We start from the raw sequence: 27,935 nt of genomic DNA on the forward strand, positions 1-27,935 counted from the left end.
GAAGACCAAAGTGAATGTTGCTGACTGGCCCACACAAAGCCCTGAATTGTATCCCATTGAAAATCTGTGGGGTGAACTGAAGACCAGAGTCCCTGCCAGACAGAAGACCATCACATCTGAAGGAGCTGGAGAGATTTGCCAAAAAAGAATTGATTGCTCAAGATTTGCTTGAGAGACTTGGTGAAAACTACAACAAATGACTCCAAGCTGTTATCCAGCAAAGAGGATACACAACTGACTGTTGGCATTAGGGAAGCTAATAATTTTGACCCTGGTAGTTTTGTTTTTTTCCTAAATAATTTTATTTCTATGTGTGAAGTAGTAACCATCCAAAATAAAACTAGGTTGTCTGTGTTTAAGATTCTTTGCTTTGTTTGACAGCATATAGGAAATACTCTTTTTTTTAAAAAAAAAAAAACAAAAAACAAAAAAAAACCATGGGGATGGGGGGCACTAATTATCTTGTATAACACTGAACCTTTTCATGCTGTTAAATGGTTCGTTTAAGCAAAAGTCACAACTATGACTCCATCTGTACTGGTGCGAAAATAAATATAAAATAATGTAAATATATTTATGTACGTATGTGGTGTCACAACTGTCAAAACGCTACGAGTCTATGTGCACTACACAGGTTTATATAAAGCTAACTCTCCAGCCCTTTGTTGTTGTTCTCACGCTAATATGCGAGATCCGTACAGCCGACTCGACTGCGCGGTCGCATTCCGCCCCGACTTCCCCTCTGCCAGCGGCCTGGTGGTTTGAGATGAGTAGAAGATGTCGGTTTCGGGGCTGAAGGCCGAACTGAAGTTTTTGGAGTCAATCTTTGACCCAAACCACGAACGATTCAGAATAATAGACTGGAAACCCGATGAACTCAGTTGCCAATTCAACGTAACAGGGGAGAAGCTGCTGATCATCCACTGCAACATCACGGTGAGTCCAGGCCAGCTCTGCGCACAAGCTAACCCAGCGTCTGACTATCGACTGAAACCAAATCGGTCCGCGGAAGGCACCGTGTTTACAAATGAACTACGAATAAAGTGTTCGCTTTAATTTATAAACTGTGTCAGGCCATTAAAATCCGAGTAACCCCGTGGATTAAAGCGGACGACACACGAACAGTGTTATGTTCACTTTGAAAAATTATACAATAAAACGTCGATTAGTAACGACGCTGCGGTTGCTTTTGCTAGCTTGTTAACTGAAACTAACATTAATGCTAGCTTGTTTTTGTTTGCCAAATTAACTGCGTTACTGTTGAAAGTAGTACAACGGCTAACTTTATCACTTATGGCCTATATCTAGTTCAATTTAAACTTAATTTAGTTCAGTCATACGAGGGCTTTCACTACACCCCAGCTGCTTTCAAGCAGTATTTTACTGTGTACGTGTGTTTTTAAACGGACATAGCGTCGAGGTCCCGTACATGGCTTTAATTGACGTGAAATAGAAGCGGTTTAATGGAATGCTGTTCGGTCGTCCTTTCTGCCTTTTTCAGTAAGTAGACTGATCCCTCTGACGAACTTACTGGCATACATTAAAGCGGTTACGTTAGTAGCTTCTTTATCTCGACACTAAAACCTGACGAAAGCGACGCAATGTACATGTGAAATGTACGTGACAATATTGCTTTTTTTGACCAGCTGTTAACGTCAGCGGAACTGTATATTTTTTGTAACGCAACCCCCCCCCCCGAAAAAAAGAAAAGAAACGAAACAGGGGCCTAGTATTTATACGCGTTTCACAGCCCGCTCCAATACATTAGCGATTAAAATCAAATTCAAACTTGCGCAAAGCAGACATTCCCAGCCATCACAAAATGTAGATGAAGGTAGGTGTAATCAATTAACAACTGAGGCTCTTTCTTTTCGCTTGGCACTTGTTTTGCTTGGTTCAGGTAAGCAGATGATGAATCTTCCTGACAACCTGACCACATCCTCCTCCTCTCAGCAGAAGCATGCACACACACAGTTACACTTATGCTCATTTTGAGGACGCGTGAGTGCTTGTTGAAACGTTCCGAATACCTTGCCATATTGAGATTAAACCTCACTGTCTGTGTCCTTTTGAGTCAGCCATGCTAAAGGAAAACTAGAGTACACTCAGGTATATTACATTCTTCCTGTTCAGAGGGGTAGCTGTGAGTTAAATGTGGCCCCATGCTGTGAACATGGTCATGTTGGATATCATTGGGTATGATCTGAAGCAGATTGCCACGAAGAGATCAGATCTATGGTTATTTTTTTATTTATTTTTTTAAACATTATTATTATTTTTTATTTTTACATAGCTAGGATTATGCCAAAGCCCATTAGGTTTACTGCATTGATCATGTTGTGCACAAACAGTAATGTCACTACAAACTGGTCAGCATTTATACCAGTGCTTCATTCTTCTCCTGAACTGCATTCTTCTCTGCTCAGACAGAAACCTCCACATTAGTGCTGGTTTAGGAGTAGAAGAAATCAAAACTGGAGGCATCTCCCTCTGTATAATTTGTGAATCTCTGAGCTCCTATACTGCTATATCATTGAAAAGGTGGTACAAGTTGTCACAGCCGTACATTCATGTCTACCAGCTTTGCCACCAATGTAGATGTACAAGCAGCCTAAATGACAAAGCATGGCTTGAGGCACCACTGTTTGCAAGGGTGACAATACCAATTATAATTGCCCCTTTAGACTGCAGTCTAGGGCCCAGTTTTCACCACTTAAGTTTGCTTCAGAAAGATGAGACTTTGAAGGAAAATAACATAACAAAACTGCTTCCTTTGCATCCTCCTCCTATACAAGCATTGATGCAGAGGTTTTGTCTGAGTGGTGACCTCCATCAATCAGGAGAAGATTTCTAGTCTGATGTACTGCAATGACATCTGCAGTAGGTGCGCACGGCTACCAATGTGGTGAGCACAAATAAAGCTTAAGGCTACGTAAGCAGCACATTCACAGTGTTATGCTAGCATCTAAGTTGGCAGACAGCCACAAAATATCTGATTAAAATAGTTGAAAAACTGGCACGGCTGATACTTAAAAGATATTTAAGCCAAGTCATCCAAGGATTAGAAAAGCAAAGAGACATTTAATTCAAATCACGACAACAGTCGCCTCAAGGGGCTGTATATTTTAAGGTAGACCCTACAATAATACATACACAGACAAACCCAACAATCGTATGACTTCCTATGAGAAAGTGTTTTGGCGACAGTGGGAAGGAAAAAGTTTGTTTTAACAGGAAGAAACCTCCAGCAGAACCAGGTTCAGGGAGGGGTGGCCATCTCCCACGACTGGTTGGTATGAAGAGAGGAAGACAGGTCAAAGCATAAACCAAAGGTTCTGTCTCGTGAAACATAGGAGAGCACCCACTGATGCTGTTATTCTCGCTGGTATTATTTAAAGACAAGCGCACATTATTTACCATGTACACATAGAGCCATCATGTGAACGTAACCGATTCAGATGCCTGGACCATCTTTTGTACTGTCTATAGTTCCAGCCCTCTCCTGTTGTCATGAGTTCTGGGTTGTGACTGGGAGAACAAGGTCACAAATAAAAGGGGTTGATTGGTTTCCATCATATGGTGGGCTCAGTGTTATAGACTGAGTAAGAACATCAGATATCCAGTGGGAGCACAGAGTAGAGTCCCTCTTGCTTCACTTTTAAAGGAGCCAACTGAGATGGTTCTGGTATCTGGCCAGAATACCTCCTTGACACCTACCTTTGGAGGTTTTCTGGGCACTGGCAACTAGGAGGAGACCCTTGGTCAAAACCAGAACACTCACGTTATTTATCCCTGGGTACTGGAATGGAGTGGGTGTCTTCAAGGAGTAACTGGAGTAAAAAGATGTTTGGAATATAATGTTAAGGGTTACAGCTTCTGTGACCTGACCTTAGATAAGCTTGAAATTAGATGGATGAAATTATAGATGGCTTTATCCTAGACAGTCACACATACTGGTACACTTGACTGCTGGAGTTGCAGGCAATGATTTATAGGAAGTAGGAAGTGTCTTACAAACACAAAGGTGTTTTTTCCAGACTTCGCTACAAAAAGTCTTTTATTTTCCACTTGTTTCAGCAGTCTTCCTCCAAAAATTCCTTGCCATTGTACTCTGTCCTTGATAAATTGTTTAAATACCTGCAGAGACTGACCCTCTAGCTCGCCCATTATGTACCACACACTCCAGCTTTCAAAAAGGGGGCCACTGTGTGCAAGTATAAAATAAACTTTACAGCATTTTTCTTGAATGAGAGTCAGAGTTCACGGTTAGACAGAAGAGTAAATGTGAAAATGTGCAACAACAGCCCAAATATCATGACACTTAGTTATCGAAGGCGTAAAATAGGAGCAGGAACTCGTAAATTGATGACATTTTGTGTAAAAGATCAGTTTATCAGCTGAACGCTAGTATGGAGATTACTAAGAAATTGAAAGGCACATATTATTGAGTTACACTAACACTACACTGTGCTGATAATGAAGGCATCGTAATTACCAGTTCACCAGTTTCTGACTTGTAAAGAGCATTCACGTCAGCATCCAAGTCATGGTTACAATTAGATGCCCAGTTTACACAGTGTAGTTTACAGTTTGTGGCACCGTGTGTTTAACTCCTCCCCACAGTGGATGAGAGATCTTATGCCAGGTTTGATTGGAGGTTGTAAATACTATAATATTTTTCATCTGTGGCGCATGCATGTATCAGGCACTCAGTCAGATCCTATTTTAAACACGAGTTTGGCTTTTTGGCCATCACCGTCTTTGTTGTTTGAAAGCAGGCATTATGATTGAGGGATGTTTCTGACTCAGTTAATCAGCATGATTACTCACAGACTCTGGAAAACCAGCAGATTTATTAACCTTTAAAACGAGAAGAAAAATTGGTCTTGAATTTTAATTATCGTGTATTTGATTATATTGCCTTATTAATCACTGAAATAATAAAATAAACCATAACCTTTTTTTTTATAGTCTGACACGGAAGTAAAACTACCAATTGAGACAAAAACTTTTTCTTTTCTTTTTTTTAAATTGGGATCTTGAATCAGTTGAAAAGTAGGGAAGTTTTCTCAGACTTCAGTGCAGTCATTTTAACATGAATACTGCACAGTCATTGCTGTATAAAATATGCAGTATGTTTTCTCTCAACATCTTTCTTAACTTTCTGAAAAACCCAATCAAAAATAAAACATCTCTTATTAATATATACATGTTTCTCTCTTCTTCTGTGTGCAGTATTTTCTTCTCTTGGTCTTTTTACATTACCAAAACTTTACATAGTACTACCATATGTGTCTAAATGCTTGTTTGAATATGTTTGCTGCTAAGCACAGCAGTTGAAAACTGGATTTTTACTCATGACTTTAAAAACTGTATTAAGACCTAATTGAAATGTCAAAGGAGCACTTAACCACTTCTCTCTCGTGCTCGAGTTGCTTTCGCTCTTCAGCTTGTAGGAGGCTAATTTTGTGCAGTGGGTGGCTGTGTGGGCTAAGGCTTTTGGTTTGAAGTCACTTGTAACTCTGAAACAAACTTTATTACCCTTTATGTTAATCAGATTTCTAACCCAGGGTGACATTTTTGTTTCTTAAAAGCAGTGGTTTTCTCTGTACAATTCAAGTGCATTCTGTTGACTGTAAAGCCATCAGCACTTGAGCATGATCAGCTAAATTTGTATGTGTTCTTATTGCTGCTGTTGCAGGAATCCTATCCCTCAACGCCACCAATATGGTTTGTCGACTCTGATGATCCCAGTCTGGCTGAAGTGTTGGAGCGCTTAGAAGATGTGAGGAAAGGCAGCACATTGGTAAGATGGTTAATATGGCTCTTGCTCCACATAGGATGCTTTGCTACATTAGGAAAATGTAATTTAATATTGTTATTGACAGTTTATCTTCTCGATGTTTCTTACAGCTTCTACAGCAGTTGAAACGCCTTATTTGTGATCTCTGTCGTCTTTACAACCTGCCACAACATCCAGATGTAGAAATGCTGGACCAGCCTCTACCAGCTGGCCCGATCACCCAAGACAGAAAAGTAAGCTCAGTAAATAAGAGTAAAGCTCAAGAGTCTTTCGTTGACCTTAGCTACTCACTGTTTTTCAATTTCCAACCTTTCACAGCACGGGTTATCAGGTGACGTGACATCTGAAGAGGAAGAAGAAGACGAAATGGGAGAGGTATCCAAATATGATCCATTGATTGATCGTCAATTTGTTTAATATCTTTGGCTTTTTTTTTCTCTTTTCTGAACAAATGTATGTGTTCTGCCAGCAGGATATTGATCTGGACCAAGACCTGGACCATTACGAAATGAAAGAAGAGGAGCCGGTGGATGGAAAAAAGTCAGAAGATGAAGGGATAGAAAAAGAAAATCTGGCTATCTTGGAGAAAATCCGTAAAAATCAGAGACAAGATCACTTGAATGTAAGATTTCCATCTGTCACATTTTTAATCAAACCTTAATCTCAGTTAATATTTTTGGCTTTTGGAGATTATGAATGCACAATCACGATGAGATAATTAGTCTTTTGTATGAATTTCTACTAGAAAATAATTTTAATTATGATTTGTTTATTTTTTGGGCGCGGCATAATTGAGCAGACTCGTATTGAGTCTGTCAATTATAAAGGGAAGAAGTTGTACATTCTCATGCAACCTACCAGTTTAACAGCAACCTCCAACACTCAGTGCAAAAATGCAGCAGTCCAAGAAAATTGTGCAAAATCTGAAAACTTCTGGTATGCTTCCTGTTTGTCCAGTTGTTTAACCGTTGTTGTTTTATGTTGCAGGGTGCAGTCTCTGGCTCAGTGCAAGCCTCAGACCGCCTAATGAAGGAACTCAGGGAGATCTACAGGTCACAGAGTTACAAGACAGGTGAATACAAGGAACCATTACTCAATGCTTGTGGCTTGCATTGTATTTAATGTTTTTTTTTTTCAGAAGCTTTAAGTGAAGCTCTTTGTGCGTTTGTGACTCATTTCACAGGTATTTATTCAGTCGAACTAGTCAATGACAGCCTTTATGAATGGCATGTGAAGTTAAGGACGTAAGTTCTTATTCTGAGTGTATTTTTATTCTATTTATATTTCCAACTTTGAAAATTATGCTTTTATTTGACCTTTTTTGTTGCTGTTTGTTACAGGGTAGACCCAGATAGTCCATTACATAGTGACTTGCAGGTCTTAAAAGAAAAGGAAGGAGTGGATTACATTCTGCTTAATTTCTCTTATAAAGTGAGTCCTATGGAAGTAATTGTCAACAGCTTTATTTATTTTTTTTGTAGTATAGGGCTGTCTTAAGGCAGTTTTTTTCTTCTTCTCTACAACAGGATAATTTTCCCTTTGACCCACCTTTTGTACGGGTTGTCTCGCCTGTGCTCTCTGGAGGGTGAGTGTGCAGTAGTGTTCCCAGCCCAAATTACATACAACATCATATGCATCTTATGAATGTTACTGCCCAGAATATGCTTTATGATTTGCTTGACAGCTTCAAATGGTTTCTTCTGTTATTAAAAAATAACACCCCACTGTTTAGACTAAACAAATATGTAAATTCCTGCTGTATTGCAGCCTTAAGATTGTTTAAGCCATTTTACAAAGAAAAAACTAATAATAATAATAATACATTTTATTTATCGTACCTTTAAAGACGCTCAAGGTCACTTTACATTAGTCCAAAAAAACCCCATAAAGCATAAGGTAAATGAAAAATAAAGTATAAAAGCTAAACAAGGTACAAATGGACTATGACGGAATCATGATGAAGGGTATGAAATTTTGAATAGATGGGTTTTAAGACGCGATTTAAAAGTGGAGAGAGAGTTTGGAATGCACTTCCACCACATCTCCGAACTGTAAAGTCTCTGGGCAAAATAACTAAAGGGTCTGAGTCCCATGAAAGTCAGGCGAGCAGGTGGAACAGACAGAAGGGAAACTGAAGAAGAGCAAGGTGTACTAGGGGGTGAGTACGTATGGAAAGGATCAAATAAATATGGGGGAGCAAGGTTAAGAAGCGCTTTGAAAGTAAGAAGCAGGATCTTGAAATGGACACGGAGGTGAACTGGAAACCAATGGAGCGGTTTAAGAACAGGTGTTCTATGTTCAGTAGATCTAAGTCGGAATATAATACGAGCAGCTTTATTTTGAACTAACTGCAATTTATGGAGAGATTTGAGGTAGACCATAGAGAATTACAAAAATCTAAACGAGATGTGACAAGAGCATTGACAAGTATGGCGGTACTGTTTGGAGTGAGTGAAGGACGAAGACAGTTAATATTACGAAGATGAAAACGGGAAGGCCGAGTGATATTATTTATATGTTCTGTGAAGGAAAGAGTGCTGTCGAGGATGACACCAAGGCTCTTAACCTGAGGGGAAGGTGTGACGACAGAGTTATCAATGGATAATGAAAGACTTCTGGTATGAAAATAATATGGTAAAAACCTGAACAAAAGAACAGAACTTAAACAAGATAAAACAAAGGAAGTCGGAAGTAAAAATTGAAAACAAAAGTTGAATTACAGGTGCTTAATAAGGAGTTTGATAATATAATATATATAATACTCTAAAGGTTAGAGTTAAGTAAAAATAAAAAAAATTATATGTGTGTGTCAAGTGGTTCAATAAAGCAAATGTTACATGAAATTAAGTGGTTTAGGATTTAAAAAAAAAAAAAAAAAGATACAGTGGCTTAGGTTGCATTGTGTTAGTTACAGGGTAGAAATAACCTATTATCATAGAACAGGAGATTCTCTGCTAGAGAGAAGTCCTGTTGTAAATAAGTATGGTATGACTTGTGAAGATTCACTGTATCTATGCTTATGGCAGTAGAGGTGAAGCAGTTAAAATTTAATTTAAAAGAAATTATAAAGTACACGCCATTGCCATACATCACTGTACTATACTTACTTTCAAGGCTTCTGATAATTTTAGCAAATTAAAAAAAGAAAATTCTGGAGAGCAAGAAAAATACTTTTTTTATTATTTTTATTATTTTTTAATTTTTTTGAAAAAGTTGAATATGTTCTCGCTCAATGACACATTTGTGAATCCTTTTTTTTCAGTTATGTTTTAGGGGGAGGAGCATTGTGCATGGAACTTCTCACAAAACAGGTATGCAAATGGAATAAATAAAATAATAATTTTGACTAACAACAGGAACTGATTCATTTCCATTTGCGTTTGTTAGGGCTGGAGCAGTGCCTATTCCATAGAATCTGTCATTATGCAGATAAATGCAACTCTGGTTAAAGGAAAAGCCAGGGTGCAGTTTGGAGCCAATAAGGTAACACATTTCATGAATTGGTGTGATGTTTGTTTGTATGTTTGTTTTGTTTTTAAACGAACTTTGTTTCAGTAATGAAAACAAGTAAAATAAATGGTTCATCCTGTAGAGCAAACTGCTTCTGCATATTAACATGTTGCCTTTTGTCTTTCAGAACCAGTACAATCTTGCCAGAGCACAACAGTCATACAAATCCCTGGTTCAGATTCATGAAAAGAATGGTAAGGAAAGAGTTATGAATTACTGACACTCAATAAACACACAATGGGAACATCATGATCCTTAGCTAACGGTCCCCATACACTGATGCATGTATACAGTCTACTTTCATATAAATGTAAACATGAGCAAGCTTTTCTTATTGGGAAATTAAAATTTATAGGCAAAAGCGTTAAAAAATTAACATTTTTAAAAACAAAATTCATACTAGTCCCACTGTTTTTCACACAAATTACAATTTGAGTATTATGTTTTTACTAATGGCATTTCCATTAGCTTTAAGCATACTTCCACATATGTAAAATACCACTGCATTTTTGTACTGCACTTCCTTATAGGTTATAAGTGCACATTTCATTTGCATGTAGCACATATACACCCTGTTTCTCTTGGTTTAAAATGGCCTTTTTTTGGGTACTGCAGTCATTTGTGCGCATCGATGTGACGTAGTACTTAGTATTCATGCATGAACGCATTTATGTATGAATATTTTATAAATTTGTGTCACGTATCTGAATCATATTTTGTGCCTAAATAATTTCTGTATAAAACAATTTATTCAGTTCATGACAAAAGTTGAGTCTCTAAAATATTTTAAGTAAAGCGATTAGGTAAGAAAGATCTGAGATTGCACTCCTTACTTTCACAACTATTACCAGTTTAAATAGGGTTTTACTTGGACACCAATGTTGACCTTTGTTTTTGGTAGCAATAGCATAAACATATCACTTTTTTTTTTTTTTTTTTTTTTTATATATGACATACATTGGTCATACCACCTGCCATGAAAAGTGTACCAACCTAGATGTATTTTATTTTAAATATTTTACCATTTAAAGAGATGGTCTTCTGTTCATTTAAACGAACAGTTGGACCATGTGACATTTACAGGTTTTAGATAACTTTTAAAAATTCATATTTGAAGGCACTACAAATGTATTCAAACTAAAAGTTTTATAAAATAAACTACCGTAATTGTCGGGCTATAAGCCGCTACTTTTTGCACAAGCTTTGAACCCTGCGGCTTTTAGTCAGGTGCGGCTTTTCTATGGATTGTCCATGATTTTTGTGACATCGTAAGAGGATTTGTTTTGTTTGTTCCGCTGTTTTGCGGCACTACGTTGCTTGGCGGAAGGGCATGTGATCAGACACACAGTATCGGGGTTCAAGAGTGGTATGTTGGTCACATGTCCATCCGCCAGGCAACATAGCGCCGTACGAAGTAGTGCGAAAAACAAACTTCAAAGTAGCGCTACGCGTTCAATGGGAGGCGTGGATGACGAGCGGCGATAAACTTGCGAAAAGCAAGTTATGCTCAACTCCACCAGTGGATTCTGACAGCGTGGAAAAGTGTGAAAACATCCACGATCACCAACGGATTTCGAAGTGCTGGACTGCTGCATGATGGAGAAAGGACACCACCACGGCCCTTCTGAGGGTGTTCGACTCAGACACTGACAACGAGGATTTGTTTGGTTTTGAAAGTGACAATGAAGGAAAGAAGCTGAGAGTGGATGACGTAGCCATCCTGAGCCTGTTCGTATCCGACACTGGAGAAGAGGACTTTGGTGGTTTTAGTGCGCAGGAAGATGGTGGTGAATAACTGACTTTTCTTCTTGTTAAGTCACTGAACCTGAGCCTAAAAGGTTGGCTGAATCTATTTTTCTGCTGTGCTGTAGCTTATTGTTATGTACTACATTTGTTACTCATTTATGAAGCACAGTACATGTTTCGTACTTGTAATTACCAGTACTTGTACATATACCTAAAAAGTTATGCAAATATGTACCCCTAATTTGTTTTTCAAAATATTAATAAAAGGGATGTGTCTCCAAACAGCCATCTCTTTCCTGACAATTCCCTTTGTGCATATTCTCTTACATATGATAAATCAACATTGAAACACCTGCAGCTTTTAGTCAGGTGTGGCTAATGTATGTACAAAACAGGATTTTCCCCTGATTTTAGCTTGTGCGGCTAATATTCAGGTGCGCTTTGTAGTCCGGGAAATACGGTAATTCATTTAACAGAAATGACGCGCTCGTGCACAGAAATAGGTCACATCAATGACCCACATGCAGGATGAACTGTGCACTCTTCTTTCACCACATCTGTGTTACAGTTCTAGTTGTTTGAAACTGCATTTATATCAGGCTTTTGTGTGTTCGTGTACAATATGCACTGTTAATGAATTCCACTTTAACATGGCTTCTTTAAATAACTGTGTTTGTCTTTCTGTTCCTTCAGGTTGGTACACACCACCTAAAGAGGATGGATAAGGAGCTACTACCACTATGCACCGGGAACATGTCTTTGAGTCGTCTTGCTTTCTTTGGAATATTTTCCCTCTCTGACTTACTGGGAATATATCATCGTTCTCACAGAAACCATCTCGTTGGCTCATTTGACAAGTATTCCCGTCACCTCGCTCCAGTAAAGACTTTATTCCGGTCTCACTTTGCTTCTCCCCCTCAGTGTTTTAGTGAGGAGGATTATGTGAGGTTATCACTAGTTCTGTTTTCTAAATATGCTCATTTGTCTTTTGAAAACAAAAAAAAAACAAAAAAAAACTTTTCTCCCTTGAAATTTGGGGAAATGCTTTTTCTTCAGCTGCTTTGACAAAGCGGGCTTCATAGTCCATTACCCCTCATTTAGTGGGAATTTTAAAGGAAGATTGATACAGAAGCAGAACCTCCTCACAACTGCTTTTGTTTCTTTCGTTTCTTTTTTTTTTTCTTTTTTTTCTTTTTTGGAAATTAACTGGTACATAAATGCAAACATTGTTCTAGAAATATTATTTGGCATTTTTTTTTAAAATTATTATTTGGGTATCCTAGACAACAAAATGATACGATTCCATATTTTGTAAGCTTATCTTAAATTTGAGATTACCTACTACTCACTGTTTTGTTTTGTTTTTGTTTTTTTGCGCTTGCTTTTTATAATGTGTGAAGAACATCGGGTCAAGCAGAAACAAAATGCTGCAGTGTTGTGAACAAGTCAACTTGCAGTTAATTAGAGAATAAGGCCGATAGGTATGAAATATATCAGAATTTCCATATTGTATATCTTATAGTGAGAGGATACATAAGATTGGAAGTTCTAACCCCTCTTGGGTCCTCTTGCCTTATTTATGTTAAAGGCTGCAAGTGCTTTTCTTTTTCTTTTTTCTTTTTTTTTTTTAAATAGCTGTAGAGGTTGATGACTAGTTGGATGCTGACAGTGAAGCCCTCTGTGTGTAAAGTTAACAGCAAGTTGTACAGAAGCCCCCTATTCAGCCGCTGATCTAAAAAGCTGGGTTTGATTTGATTGCAGTCATTTCATCCAGCAGATCTGCTGGAGTGGACTTTGAGGAAATTAAGGTTTTCTGGATGTTTCTTTGTTGTTCTTGTTTTTTTGTTTTTTTTTTTAAATTTAATTTTAAAGCAAATTTGTCATATCATCCTCGCATAAATTTGTTGTAGTGTTTTGTTTGTTTGTTTTTGTTTTTTGTTTTTCGTTCCCCTCCCTACCCATTTAAAATTTGCCGCCCTGTCACTTGACATGACTTGGAGCTAAATGTCCATTATCTGTAGGGCTTCCTCTGCCATTACAATATAGCACAGGTGTGTTTCAGTGTTGCTTGTGGAAAAGGATGATTTAGTAGTGTGATTATAAAACTGTACATTCGAACTTTGACCATGCAATATCCTGTAGTACACACAGAGTGCTGCTGTTCCCCAAATTACAGGACACACGTTGTATCTATCAATCTGTTGGCTCTTTTGCAGTTTATTTGCTAACACTGTCTGCAAAAGTACATTTGAATGGCAACTCAGGTAACAAACAGTACTTAGGAGGGGGATCTGTACATGTCCATGTTGAGCTGCGAGTGACTTTCTGGGTTTAATTAATGCTCAGTTTCAGTAATGTTTTGACATACTTGCCCACTGATGAACTGAACTTTAAAACACAGGTCGCATGACTTTGTAATAAAGCAATTTACATAGCGAGTGCTGGATTGCAAGGAGCATGTTAACCAGTCTGTGTAATTGCTCTCACTGATTTTTTTATTTTTTTTTCCCCCCCACCCCCCTTCTCCCCAGAGAGGTGTCATATCGTGAATAATTTCTGATCAGAATTTCTTTTTTGTTCTCAGCACACTGCTTACATCCTGTTGTAACAGGTCTGATGTATCTGAGGGTGGAGGTTATTATTATCTTTTATCAAGACCCTTTCACCAATGATGGGGACCCGTGTGGTCAGGTGTAGAGAGGAGGTGCACATTAAACCCTCTGTTACAGACCCTTTATCCACATGTGTGACTGCCTCCCTCCAAAATACAAAAGCTTGGGTCACAGCAGATACTGAGATGATTCAAGTTTGACGGTCATGCAATGGTAATTGGGCGCTTCTCTAACTGGACTGTGTGTCATTTATCTCAATTCATTTTCTGGCACCAACAAGTCTGACACTCTTGGCTCATTTTGGGTTTCGTTCTTTTTCAATTTGAAGAAATTTTGACCATGTACAGTAATTTGTAAACTTGCATCAAGTTTATGAATAAAGAATTTTAAGATTATCACTGGTATTCGTGTGTAGCATTGGAGTTGTAAAGTTTTTTTAATTGTTTTAATTTACATTTTATTCAGTAGCATATTTTTAGCTTTTGTTTCTCTTTAATATCAAATATTTTTCTCCATAATTTAAAGTTGATGATTAGGTGGCAGTTGTAATGTGTATTATTAAGTAATTTACACAATTTTATTATGTAGTTACATATTTACAATGTAGTGTAATAATTTATGTACTCAAAAGAAAAATAGTTAAAATGAGGTAAAATCTACCTGCACATTCAGAGTAAGGTAACTCTTTTATCTGGTTTTCTCAAGTGCAATAATTAGTAGTGATGTTAAAGTTTAGTTTCAGAGTTCCCTGGTTTTACATTGTTCTTATTGCCAAGCGTGGAAAATGTATCCAAATACTTAAATATAACTAAAATTGTACAAATTGAATATTTGACTCAAAATTTGGCAAAGGTGTAAATAACTACATAAATACAAAACCTTTGGGAATTTGTTTCTGTTGCTTATTTAGCAAATATTTGTACTCAAGTGAGTTTAAAAACATTACAAAGGATTGATATCCTTTAAGGCTGTAGTTTATTGGAATAATTGGGCAAATACTTAATCTCTTAGAGCCGTGTTTAGGAATCCATAAATTCTTTTTACACCTCCAGGAAATTAAGGAAACACTTAAAATATACATTGGCTCTTAATGAATGAAATATTCAAGATGAAAATCTTTACTGGTAAGCATGGATGCAGTATAAATTCCTGAGAATGAAATGATATAACGGTCAGTGTAAACCCTTTCAGCAGCTTGTTGAGGGCTGGATTCAAAACCACAACAAAAAGCAGAGTTTAAAAATTCAAATTACAGGCTGATGCAGCTCATTTAGTACTCATTACTGTTTACAGCCCCCACTTGCATGTGCACTCCCAACATCTGGGAACACTCGTGAAGTGATGGTGGATGGTGTGCTGGGAATCTTCCCCCAGACTTGGATAAAGTCATGGATGGGCCTGGGGAACGTGATGGGTGAGGCCACCATCAGATCCGAGGGTTTTAGCCTGGTACTGCTGGCTGGAACATGGAGGTTTATGGTATCCTTCAAGAATATGCCTTGAAGGATCATGCTGGATGATGTTGCTGGTAGCGTCATTTTGACCACGCTGTGTCCAGACCCTTTCACATCTGTCACATGTGCTCAGGGCTCACATGGCGCTTCACTGGCAGATCTCATTGTTTCTGACAAAACATTTACACGAGTAGCCTGCTGCAGGTCACTTTGGAGAGCTCCTCCTGTTCCTCCTCGCACAAAGGAGCAGTTGCTGGTCCTGCTGCCTGGTTGATGCCCTTCTCCATTTCTGTGCTGGACTGTGCAGGAAGACCCAGTAAATTTTCTTGTGACAGCATGTATGGATATGCAACCTGAATAGGCTGCAAGTACCATCTCATGCAGCAGGGACGATGGCACTAGCAAAGAGGAAAGCTACAGAAATATGAGTCAGGAGGGATATGGAGAAAGCAATGGGCTTCCTCTTGTGTTTTTTTTTTTTTTTTTATTGCCACCCTCATTACCCTGCTCTCTTCCCTCTCTGATTTAATCTTAGTTGCTGATTGGCTGCTGATGGCAGGTTGAACAAATATAAACTGGGAGATTGTCTAGCATAGTGATCAGCATCTGGGATATTTATAATTAGAGCTATTTGTATCTATTAGAACCATTTTGTTATATTTTATAACTCTGTAATTTATTATAGGTTACTTAGTTACTACTCCACTACCACATCATTTCCAGTTGTAATAATCGGATACAGTGTGCTGAGGTATGAAATGAATGATATATACAAATGCCCCTGATTCATTTGGAGTATTCAAATCATCAACCTTCCTTAAAAGTAAAGCATCCATAAAAGTGTTTATGAATTGTAATTTATGATGTAAAAAGAAACCACATCACTGTTCATCACCATGTTTAGGCTAAATTGGATTTTTTTTTAGCAAGTTTTAACCTAGAAAAGAATCAAAATTCAATTATGTTGGAGGGGAGATGAATATTAGAATATTTAAGGTTTGTATTTGGACAGAAGAAATTGAAGGTCAGCTACTCGAGACAGCTATTTACACCTAAAAGTCAATAGTTCATTTAAAAAAAGTTACATTTTCCATATCTACAACTGTATAATACTCGTATGCAAACTCATCACATAACAAAACAGGATGCAACAAGAACTATTTAATATCTATTAGGGTAAGACCAAATAATACAAAAGTAATACACAAAATGTTTTCCTCGTTCACTCGTGGAGACGCAGCCCCCTCAAACGACTTATTCGACTATTTAGGGCCTACTGAATTTGTTGATCCATGGCAAATATTTACTGCACCTCAAGTAATTATATATTCATATATACTTATGATATAGTACATGTTAATACATTTTACACAACATACAGTACATGTGGGAATAAGATGGGAAATGGCTTTCAGAAGCTTTGATAACAGTGGCATTAAGTGTATAAGCGGCTCCTGCTACACAATAACTACACAGCTGCAATTTCCATAAACACATGAATTGTGCCGTATGTACATATGGCGGAAAGTTTGGACTGATCCAAAGTTCACCATGAGAAGTTACTACATACACAGGGAAAGTAGCTTATTTGTTCAACTTTGTGCAAAAAAATTCACATTTACGTTATAGAAATGGCCAGCTGTGCATTTACTAACAGATGAGCGGATGTATGATACTTTTTACAGGGTTACAGCTCCTTACTTCTGTGTGTGCATGTGCTGGTGAAAATGCTATGAAACTGTAAAATCATACAAGTGGTGTCCAACTCAAAAACAGGCTAGCTATTCATTTTATGACACTTTAGGTTGGGGTTGGTAACATTTTTCTTCCTGTATTTAAAGGCTGCACAACAGGACCCCAGCTGATTGTAATAACTCTACTGTTAGTATTGCTCCACTCTGAATGAAGTTTGCACCGATGCCAAGAGGAAAACCAGCGCAAATATTACTTACTTTTTTTCCCCCAAAAACAAAAAGTATAGTAAAAAAAACAAAACAAAACAGAAAGACACAACAAATCATGTGCTTCACACGCATCCACACGTCATTCAAATACACAGGAAAAAAGAAAAAGAGAGATAAACAAAACAACAAAAAGGTAGCACAACAAACAGCCTACTGGATACCACGTCATCACAATCAGACAAGACGACTCACAGATTTTAAAGTAACGAGCATTCAGATAACTTCACTGTTTTAAATCTAATACTGTTCGACTGTACGAACCATCTACTGTATGCTGAAGCTTTCAAAGACTCGAAGAAACCAGAACGACACCGTCTCTGACTGAACACATCAGGCCTCACCAAGGCTACGCACGAATGTCCTTTTGTGATATTTCACTCCATAAAGAAATAACTGGATTGAATTTAATATTCTTTTTTTTCCTTTTATGTAGATTTCTTATTACACCAACTCATGGAATAACACCAACATCCACGAAATAACACACGAAGGCCTGAAATCCCGAATTTCAGAAACAAGGAGTCACTGAAGCATTTACACGTAGGGGTAAGCGGGAGAATTTGCCAAAGGGAGAGTAAACATCCATCACTCCATACAATGTTATGACCACCTTACAACAATTATTACTATTACTTACCATAACCTGCAAGTGTTTTGGTTTTCTTTCACTTTGACCTTTATAATAACATCGATTTGGAATGTCTGACCAATAAACTCCAATCTTTAAATACTGTGTGTGCTTCACTTTAACATGAAAAAAAAAATGAAATATTTGAACTAAACTCAGCCTGCTCAACATAAAACTAGTATGTAACGACAAAACCAAACATGGTCAATAGGGGCGATATAAGGAGACAAAAGCCCGACATGTTGAAGCTCTACAGGCTTTACAGGTAGAATTTAAAAACAGCTATTAGACTTTTCCTGAGAATGTAAATAAATCGACTTATACTGTCAAAAAGATCACCAAAACAAAAACTCCATATTTCTGTTTTTAAAATATTCATTTTAGTCTGTTTAACTTTTTTTTTTCCAATCAAAAAAAAAAGAAAAGAAAAAAAGGAGAGAAAGATGATGAGTTTCTTTACTGGTATTTAAGCATAATTTAAAAAAGAAAACCCCAAAAGGTTACTTAAAAAGTACCGTAACCTTTAAGAAATAGGTAGTTTGATCTAATTAATTTCTTGCTGTAAGTTAAAAAGCAACCCCTGTCACATCTGTATGTAAATATGAAATAGCTTTGGTCGCTAACAGATTGCTGCGGTTGCCAGTAGTTTGCAAGGAAGATGCTAACTTGTCTACAAAAACTGTCTAACTGCTATCTGAGCTGTGGTGAAACGGAAAACGTTAGCCTTTAAAATAAAAGTTGTGCCTCAGCGGTGCAGCCAACATGTTTCAAAAGGCAGAACGTTCCTGGTTAAGTTTCACTTTTTCAAGTTTTACTGCTGCTAGGTCAATAGTTAGCAAGCATTTGCATACAAGTCAGCATCTTCAATGCAAACTAAATTTGACCTGCTAGCAACCAAAGCAACCACAAGGGAGGTTTTTGGTGTTGCACCCTTTTTTTTGAGTGATTTCACCTGGTGACTACTGGCAATCTCCAGGAACCACTTGCCAGCTCGTTGGAGAGTACATATTTTCCCCTTGCGATCTGTGGCTCTTTCACATCTGTGAGAAACAGCTAGCATGACTTTGTCAAAATGAAATAAAATCTGCCTCTAAGAGCTCTTAAGTGACATATAACGAGCTAGTCAGATCATTAGAGCTATACTGCTAGCTATAATTGCTAAGAAGATTTTAATATCCTTGGATAAAGCCAAGCTATCTGTTTCAGCTTCAGTCTCTGGACTTTTTGCTAATTCAAGCTAACTGGCTGCTAGCAAAGATTAATTTTATAATACCCTATATATAACCCTGAAGCAAGAGAGTGAATTAAGGTGTTTCCCAAGATGGTCAAACTATTCCTTTAATGGGAAATAAAAAATTCTTGACATTTGTATATAAGAATTTAGCTGTTAGCCAAACAGCTAGTCCACTACATCAGCTGAGAAATAACTGTTTCAGCATTGGTGATCTTCAAGGCTAATAAAAGTAAAGACCCTTAACAATATAGCTGTTTCAGTCCCTTAAATATCACATTAAAGATCATTAGAAAATTTACAGAGTGACATTGGAGACCACCTACTCGAATAAACTGAAGATGCTCAGGGGACTGGGTCTACCTATTTTAGGCTATGTGTCTCTGTTGGAAAGCAACACTGACCAGCTACAACTGAGCAGCATAAAACAACAGCAACATTTTTTGTTTTTTAAAATAACTGTTGATTTAAATGTGAACTGAGTAAAATAATGAAATCCCAGTACATTTGCACCAAAAACATGACTTTTACATTGTTCTGTTTGAGTTCAGCATTACAGTGTTATAATGACGGGCACCTAATTCTGAATTGTGTTCTTAATTGATCCCTTTTTAGTTCTCCCACTCAGCCACCTGGCCTACTCCTCTGTCCTACATGGGTTCGTCGTAGTTGTAGGTGGGAGCTGCTGAGTACTGATTCTGCTGCATGGCGCCTTGAGCAGCCCCCATGGCGGCCTGCTGGGCTGCCTGCTGGACATGGGGGTTCTTCCAGGCACCCGTAGCCCACTCCTCCTGGGCTTTACCCAGGCTGCCACCACTGCCGCGGTAGAAGTTATGCACCTAAAAAAGACAAAAAAGGAGAAATGGTATTCAACATGAATTTTATGCTCTATCAAGTATGACTTTTATTTTTTTCAATTTGTAAAATTGACCAAATTACCATAAAGAAAAGGTCAATTTTATTATTTGTCTGTAGTGGCACCTCATTTTTTGTGTCATGGCCACAGTATTGGCAACATTTACTTTCCAAAGAGCTGTTCCTAAGCAATTCTAGACTGAAAAAGATATATTTGAGACTTACAATCCCAATGCTTGTCATGTTTAAATAATGTTATACCTGCTGTAACGCAGGAAATTCCCAGCTTATAATAATAAATGATATCATCCTAGATCTTAATGACGTTCTTAATGAAGTTGACAGACCCTGTTAAGTATGTGACAATTCTGCAGTGGGATATTTATGATTATTTACTACTTTAATGTTGCATTTTAAATACACTAATACCTTGTTTTTGTTGAATTTATGGAATCACAGAACTAATGTAAGTACAAATGTTTACTTATTATTTATTAACTTTTATTACCAATATAAAAAAACAATAATGAAGTGGATGAAAAATCATCAGTATGCTGCGGCCCACTTAAAAACCAGAAAATCCCATGAAGCCCATGTATTAAAAACATAAACAACACAGGCTGTTGGCTATTCATTGCTAATCCTACCCAGTCTTAAGCAAAGTGTTAAGGCCAATCTGTGACCCACCTGCCTGGGACACAAACTTTAATACAGGAGCAGTAAATTCAGGTCAGAGTAATGAGCATTATCACAACATAACCAACTGTTATTACCATTTTTACTTCACTTTTTATATGAATAATACATTTATATAAATATGTAATGGTACATACTCGCAAGTAATTTCAAAGTGAATTTCTGTCGTTCCTGGGGCCCCTCTTGTAATATCTTTGCTGCCCACCAGGGGGGCCAGGCCCACACTTTGTGAATCACTGTATTAGTATATTTAGACCTACTTTGAAACAGGGTTTCTATAAAGCTCTGCAGTTACTTTGAGTTCTGCTGGAATTTGTGTGAATGAATCAAATTAAAATGAGGTTACTCGGATAATACATGGAAAATATAGCAGCCTAATGGCTTTAAATATAGCAAAACAAAAAAAAATTAGATAACTTTCAATTTTATTTTGATAAAAGTCTTCCAACAATTTATGCTTACTGGTAAAATATCTGTGCTGGTAGTGAAATAAAAGATTTGTCCATGCACTGTTAAATTTTTCTTTTTTTCCCATTACTTTTTCAAAAAAATTCAGACTCCATAGATGCGCAAGGTACTCAATACTAGCCATTTATCTGTGCTTTACTAAAGTCAAAAAGATGGTTTTCACAATCATCTAGTTTTTTGTCATAGTTTATTGGACAAAAGAGCTGATTGCAGATCCAGAGCTGTGTGTTTATGCCACCTAGTCATGACTACCGATTGATTTATGTAATGTCCATGTGGGCAGGCACAACCAAAGGGGCATCGGACCCTCAATGACAATAAGTGACATCAAGACAAAATAACTCCTGGTGTTGCTATTTTGGGACCCGTTAACTTGGGATCCGCAAAGTGAAGCAACTACCAATGAGAACAAAGAATACCGCTGATTGATATATGAGGGTGTGGTGATAGATGGACAGCATTCCCATGGTAAGAATTTGCCACAATGACTTAGCAGGTATAGTTAAAAAACTAGAATTATAGCCTTAAAGAAACAACAGATTCTAAAAGATGGATGCTTCACACACATCTTTAATCCTGCAGTACAAAACAGTCACACTTTGACCAAAGCTTTAACGTAAGAACTCAGGATTAGCATCATCAACTTAGTTGCCACCAATCGTGAAATATGGTCACAATCCCCTCTTCTTTTCAAGAGTTGTGGCTTCAAATGTTTTTGCAGAACACTCTGATGTCACAGTGAAGTCAACCTTTGACATTTTGTATAGAAAACGTCATAATGTTATCCTATTAAACCGTACTGTAATATGTTCTCAAACACAGCATATGAACTATAGAGTTATAGCAACACCCCCCCCCCCCCCCCAAAAAAAAAAAAAACCCAACCCAAAAAAAACCCCAGCCACAATAACCTCTGATCACCAAGTTCTAATAAGTACTTGGGCCCCTCATGGATTCCTTGCATTCACCAAAAAGGGATTTAAAACAGCCTGAAATAAATAAATATCATCTCCAAAAATTTCTGTTGCTAGTGCAAATGAATACGATGTCATGTTATCACTGCTTCCCTTTAAGTGGGAAACAGCGCTGGCATTATAATACAAGCTAGTTATTCAATGCTACTTGGACTGGATTGCTATCTTTCACTTGATAATACCAGCACTAATTGATCTAATAATTTCTGTGACCAGGTAGAAATCAGTCACTCACCTTTGAGAGGGCGATGAAGGATAAAACAGCCACTGCAGTGAACATGATGGTGGGAATCAGCATGACCACAGCTGAGCCAATGTTGGTGCTGAAGAAGGTGATGGTGGCCAGCCAGCCGCTGAAGAAGAAGCACAGAAGAATCATCATGTGCTCACAATACGGCATATTTAAATGATACATTAAGCTTGATAATTCTAGATAATTCTGATACAGGATTTTTAAGATTGATACCAAAATATTTAGAGACTATTGTTACAAGCTGTGAATTACTCATTTATGCTGTGCCTAAAGCCTGATTTAGACTTCTGCAGAAATTCTACATCCTAACTTTACAACCTGAAACCAGAAACCCCTTTTAACCCTACATCACAACCTTCCATGCCATTGAGCCAACATATAGATACATTTCTTAAGAGCTGAATGTCAGGTTACAGTGTAGAGTTAAAAAGAGTTTTCAGTTACATCGAAAGCTACGGCATAGATTTCCTGCCGAAGAATAATTCAGGCATGATTCTGTTCGGATCAGCTGGTTGTTGTGTTTGTGGAGTTCAAAACAGCCTGATCAAAATGGAAGTTACAGAGAGTCTTGTGCTGGACAAACTCCCTGGACAAACACCCTTTAGGCAAACTGTGTTTGCCTAAAGGGTGTGTCTCCTGGGGTTGCTGTAGCTCAGGAGGTATAGCAGGCCGTCTGCTAGTGGTGGTTCGAACCCTGGCTACTCCAGTCTGGATGCCAAATGTCCTTGGGCATCCAATGCATCCATTGTAGTATGAATGTTAAATAGAAAGAACCTTTACACAGAAAAAGCTTAGAAAAAAAGTGCTTGTATGAATGAGTGAATGAGGGAAGTTGTTTAAAGCCCTTTGAGTATTCAGATAGAGTAGAAAAGTGCTATGGAAGAATCAGTCCATTTACCATCTGTCTCTTCTTAGAAATATATATACAAATATATTGGTCATTTGCTCTTGCCAGTGGAAGGGGTGTATTCTTGTTTTCACACTGCACATATTTAATAATCATTTTGTTGTTAATATTATTATTAGTGTGAAACAAAAAGGACTTTCAAGGGGTAAAAAACTGCTTGTATACCTGCTTTTTAATATTTCCCATTTCTCTTCAGTACATTAACGTTAAAGAGAGGTTGAGTATATTAGAGTATACTTATGTGGTGGACAAATACAAATACAGGTCAAACTGCTCAGTTTTAACACAGATGAGAGAAAAAGCTGAAATTGTAATGAATAAGTGGAGAAATGCAACAAAGGGAAATGCTGGGATGTCATTCATAGGTTTCACGACCACCAGATAAACACCTGTAACAATTTTAGATGTTTAGCTAAACAACGCTGACATCGCTTCTCAACATTATTAAATGAGAGAAGAAAAAAACATGTTATGTTATGCTTTGGATTATCTCCTGTAGTTCCTGTAGTCATCACTGGAGAAAACCCTAACACTAACTCTAAACCTAGGCGATGGGAATATAGAGTTATTTCATTTATTAAATTCTTTTCCCATATCTTGGCAATCAGGGAACAAAGAAAACAACCATGCATCAAATTAATCATATTTTATCACCCAAAAAATTATTTAAGAATTAGGAGTTAAAGTTTGATGGCTTAGACCTCAGAAGGATAATGAACCTCTTTAAAGCCTCATTGGTTTAGAAAAAAATTATTTTTTGAACCAAAGTGTGTGCTTTAGATTAGATTACAAAGTATACCCCTTGATTCAGGTGCTTCTAGAATCATCTTTAGCAACAATAAGATGAGAAAAAAAACAATATAAATGCCAGTTAATTTCCATTTCATCTGTATACATTACTTTTAATAAACCAGTACAAACTCTTACCACACTCCCCAGCCTGGAATGCCAACAGTCTGGATAATACTGATCACCACCTGGGCCATGAAGACGAAGAAGAAAGCCATGAAGTTGAATGAGCTGTCTGTCCTGCATGGAGAGACTAATCGTCAGAAATGATCTGATTCAGCGGAACAGCAGGAACAAGTGTAACTCAGAGGGAAACACGCTTACTTCAAGGCCTTGTAGATGGGCCTGAACCAGCACACGTAGGAACAAGGGGTGAAGAGGATGAGCCACAGGATAGCCATGCCAAAGTTGGTAGCTCCACCGCCTCCACACATCCATGCCAGGCAACCAATCAGATTAACAGCTAGCGTGGCACTATGCACTATCAGCGTCACAGAGAGGAAGAATGACAAAAACATAAAAGAGTGAGGAAACAAACAAACAAAAAACGCTACAGCCAACACCCCACGGGCTCCATCATTACTCATAACTCAGCAGGATTTAATCACTATGAAGACTAACAACTACGCACTGTCATATTTCCAGTTCTACATTCAAGACTTAAACTACAATAATAAAATATGATATAGAGGTACATTGTATTCAGCACACCATTTCCACCAAACATAATATATACTCTAAACTATCTTTTCACCAGACTTACATTTTTGCTTTAAATAGCAGCACCTATGTGATAATGAAAAACATACCATAATACTCATGTGACTGTAATAACTTGACACTACTACCTACTTTTACAATTTATGTACAAATTATGTTCTTCATTAATGAGTTAAGAGTTAGTGGATTTCAGATAATAGTGGGGAATAAATAAAGAGCATAAATGTTTTTGGAAATTATTCCTATCGTTCACTATAAAACTGTACAATAACTCCTCTTTCTGTGACAAGTGAGCACACCTGTCAAGCCTAAGATTGCACACACATACTTCTGTATTATATTCTAAGAGTTATAGCATACATTAGAGGTGAATGGAACAATCCAAGTATCGATACTATCAAATATTGGTATTGGATTGATACTAGCATGGTAACTTTGTTTCACAATGTACCATTTTTCATTTTGTACCCCACTGATTTGTGTAAATAAATTATTTTCTTGGGAAATTAAAAAATATAGCTGATGTCCTCATTTTCTGCCCGTGGGACCTCAATTGGGCTTCAGATTTGTGAACAGTGTGTCAGTCAAATCACAAACCACTAAGTAAATGTGTGAGCTAAATCATTTTCAAACTTTACCCCTCAAAATAAAAACCACAGTAAAATGAAAACGGTGGTTATCTGGCTTTGTGACATAATGTGAGACCGGCCAATCTAGTTTCCCAGCTGCACGGACTGTTTGCACTCTTTAGTTCTCATAATATTTTGGGTAAAACAAAGCAGCCCAGCATGAGGAGGAAGAGAAGTAGACAGGTTAACAGGTTACAGCTAGATGCATGCAAATACCGACTGCTTCCAAATGCAAAGCAAATAAAAAGCACTTCCTGCAGGTACACTCACAGATCCAGAGGTAGTAGAGCCTCTTGCACATAGTGCGGTGTTGGTCTGGGATCTCGTTGAAGTCTTGGTAAAAACATGGCTTAAGGGGGATGAAGCGAGGAAGGGGAGGGAAGTTGTTTTCTAGGACACAGAGACGTGATTCAGTGCTTCACATCAAGAAGAAATCAAGTCAAGAGAGGTGCATGAGCTTTTATTCAACCTTTATAAATGGGGGGAAGCTCACCTGCCATGATTCACTGCTTTCCTCCACTTGTAAACCAGGCACACAGACTTCTTCAATCTCAGCTGCCTTGAAAACCAAACTGCAGAAAAGGAGAGAAGTGCATGATTAAGTGCAACATCACTTACTATCCCGGCCCTGCTTGTAAGCAACAGGCCACAATCACTGCAATAGGAGTCTTTGACATCCTGACACGATTTGGAGAGAGGAGGTACCCATGGTGGTACCCAGCCTCCAGAAGAGCATCAGATAGACTGAGATGAACCTGTTTTCTTGGTCACATATTTTAGCGGTGTAATGCGCGCTCCAGGACACAGTGTGGCCTTGTCGTGATCTCGAATGCATATCCTTTGGGATTCAAAATAGGCGTTTGAAAGGCCTATTGAGCTTAAAGGCTGGATTATATAGACGTTACTCTCTGTTTATCGCGTTCTCCTTGCTAATAGGCCATAATCAACTACCTTTCACATTTAACTGTGTTAGAAAATCATATTTGTAGCGCATGTCATGGTGGACGCATGGTGGATTGAAGGGCATCCTTCTGGCACAGATAAACCAATCTATGCCACGAAAATGCAGTCTGGCTGAAGTTGCTTTTATTCATTGTGAATCTCCGGCTGTCTTAGACGTGTATTTCGTTCGGCTGACGGCAGTGATGCTGCAGTGGGGTAGTGCATTGAGATTACAGGCGATGGAGAAGCGTCCTTCAGCCTGCGCGACAGGCTGCTGCATCGGGCTTCTTTCTTGTTCATCATCCGGACGTCGAGCACAAACTCCTCGCAGTAAACAGCCCGGCCTACAAATTTCGAGGTTTTACCGAAGCTAGAATCCGCTAAAAAAAAATAAAAAAATCCAATATTTTCCCTCCCTCTCTAGCTGGAGACCAATGAATGAAAATGCGGTGTCCTACCTCCGGTTCAGTCCGTGAATGTCGCTAGAATACCTCCGTCCGTTTAAATTGCATCCTACGATTTCATCTGTATTAAAACACAGTGGCGAAAACAGCTAGATCTGGCTCTAATCACACGAAAATGTCGCGTATTTCCTCAAATGATGGGGTTGGGAGTAAGAGGCGGGCACGTGACGTGTGGTCTTTTCATTACGTACATACCGGCCCCCTCCTCACCGCTGGGTTGTGCCCGCCCGGGTAGGACCAGGGCCCTGGAAAAACAATGGATTTGTTGCTGACCTGACCTGACCAATCACAAAGGAGAAATATTTTAGCTCTTAACCAATAGGTTGACAGTGTTAAAAATCAGAGGAGGCATTACACAACCTGACCTGATTGGCTGCCTGTTATCAGATACTTTCATAATAAAGATACCGCTTTACTACTAGTATAAATACATTTCAATGTACAACTCTTTTCCCAGTAGTGGTAGTAGTAGTAATAGTTTGTAATATATATACAAGTGCAATAAAACAAAACAAAATAAAATAAAACACACTTGATAAGTACAATTACTTTTTTTGTAATTTTGTATCTGTACACCAAGATAATGGATTTCAATTCAATTGATTCAAGAACTTTTTATATGTACCCCCTATTTTCAGAGGGTCGAAACATGTACAATTATACAACAAGTTATTTGATGATTAGATGAGGTCTGTTCACTCGTTATTCCGTGCATTTAGTAGCAGTGCACTGATATGCTCAATACGAGGTCTAAAGAGATGTTGCTGCAAGCAAAGGAGACACTCATTAAACACCTGGCAAATCATCTCAAGGGAGGAAGTGCAGCATTTGGTTATAAATTCTAGACTTCAGGCACCAACTGCAAAATATTTTCATCCAAAAACAATAGTATGATAGTACCTGTTGTTATGTACCTCAGGTAAGTACATAACAACAGGTTAATATGAACTGGATCAATTCTCTTGTGCTTTTCTCCTATGCTTGACTACAAATTTGCTTCACAGTAAGTTAAGTTTATTCCAAAGAAACCACATAATCAGCATGGCTGAAATTGTTGTGTGCAATTAAAATACTTATCAAGCTGAAAAGATACTAAGGAGTAGTAAATTATTTATAAATGCCTTATTGATCACTTTTATACCAGGCTGCGAAACACTTCCCTCATGTGACTTGATCAGTATTATTAGAAACTGAGGAAACCATAAGCAACCAAGGGATTTTTTTATTCAAAGGACATATTCATTATGCTATGTGCTGCTAACTTGAACAGGGGTTTCAAACTTAAATGAG

General features: G+C 37.9%; 2 protein-coding genes across 3 annotated transcripts; one reads left to right on the forward strand and one right to left on the reverse strand.

The window, feature by feature from the left end:
• The first annotated feature begins 706 nt into the window (after window positions 1-706).
• On the forward strand, window positions 707-14,066 carry LOC134631280 (ubiquitin-conjugating enzyme E2 Q2-like). Of its 2 annotated transcripts, none has more exons than XM_063479462.1 (13): window positions 707-936; window positions 5,702-5,806; window positions 5,914-6,036; window positions 6,122-6,178; window positions 6,273-6,425; window positions 6,791-6,875; window positions 6,987-7,047; window positions 7,144-7,234; window positions 7,330-7,388; window positions 9,066-9,114; window positions 9,191-9,286; window positions 9,441-9,507; window positions 11,753-14,066. In XM_063479462.1, exons 1-13 carry the CDS (start codon window positions 778-780, stop codon window positions 11,782-11,784), a joined length of 1,137 nt encoding a protein of 378 aa, XP_063335532.1. In that variant the 5' UTR covers window positions 707-777; the 3' UTR covers window positions 11,785-14,066. The 2 variants fall into 2 exon arrangements, with proteins under 2 accessions (XP_063335532.1, XP_063335533.1); XM_063479463.1 differs by having other exon boundaries at window positions 6,276-6,425.
• A 2,205-nt stretch (window positions 14,067-16,271) lies between these two features.
• scamp5a (secretory carrier membrane protein 5a) lies at window positions 16,272-26,833 on the reverse strand. Its single transcript, XM_063479464.1, has 7 exons — window positions 26,640-26,833; window positions 25,733-25,811; window positions 25,510-25,629; window positions 24,215-24,371; window positions 24,029-24,130; window positions 22,177-22,294; window positions 16,272-19,787 (listed from the first exon to the last, which is right to left on the reverse strand). Exons 2-7 carry the CDS (start codon window positions 25,737-25,739, stop codon window positions 19,599-19,601), a joined length of 693 nt encoding a protein of 230 aa, XP_063335534.1. The 5' UTR covers window positions 25,740-25,811; window positions 26,640-26,833; the 3' UTR covers window positions 16,272-19,598.
• Between the last annotated feature and the right edge of the window lie 1,102 nt (window positions 26,834-27,935).

The sequence above is a fragment of the Pelmatolapia mariae genome, linkage group LG7 (genome assembly GCF_036321145.2).
Source record: "Pelmatolapia mariae isolate MD_Pm_ZW linkage group LG7, Pm_UMD_F_2, whole genome shotgun sequence".
Taxonomy (NCBI): Eukaryota; Metazoa; Chordata; class Actinopteri; order Cichliformes; family Cichlidae; genus Pelmatolapia; species Pelmatolapia mariae.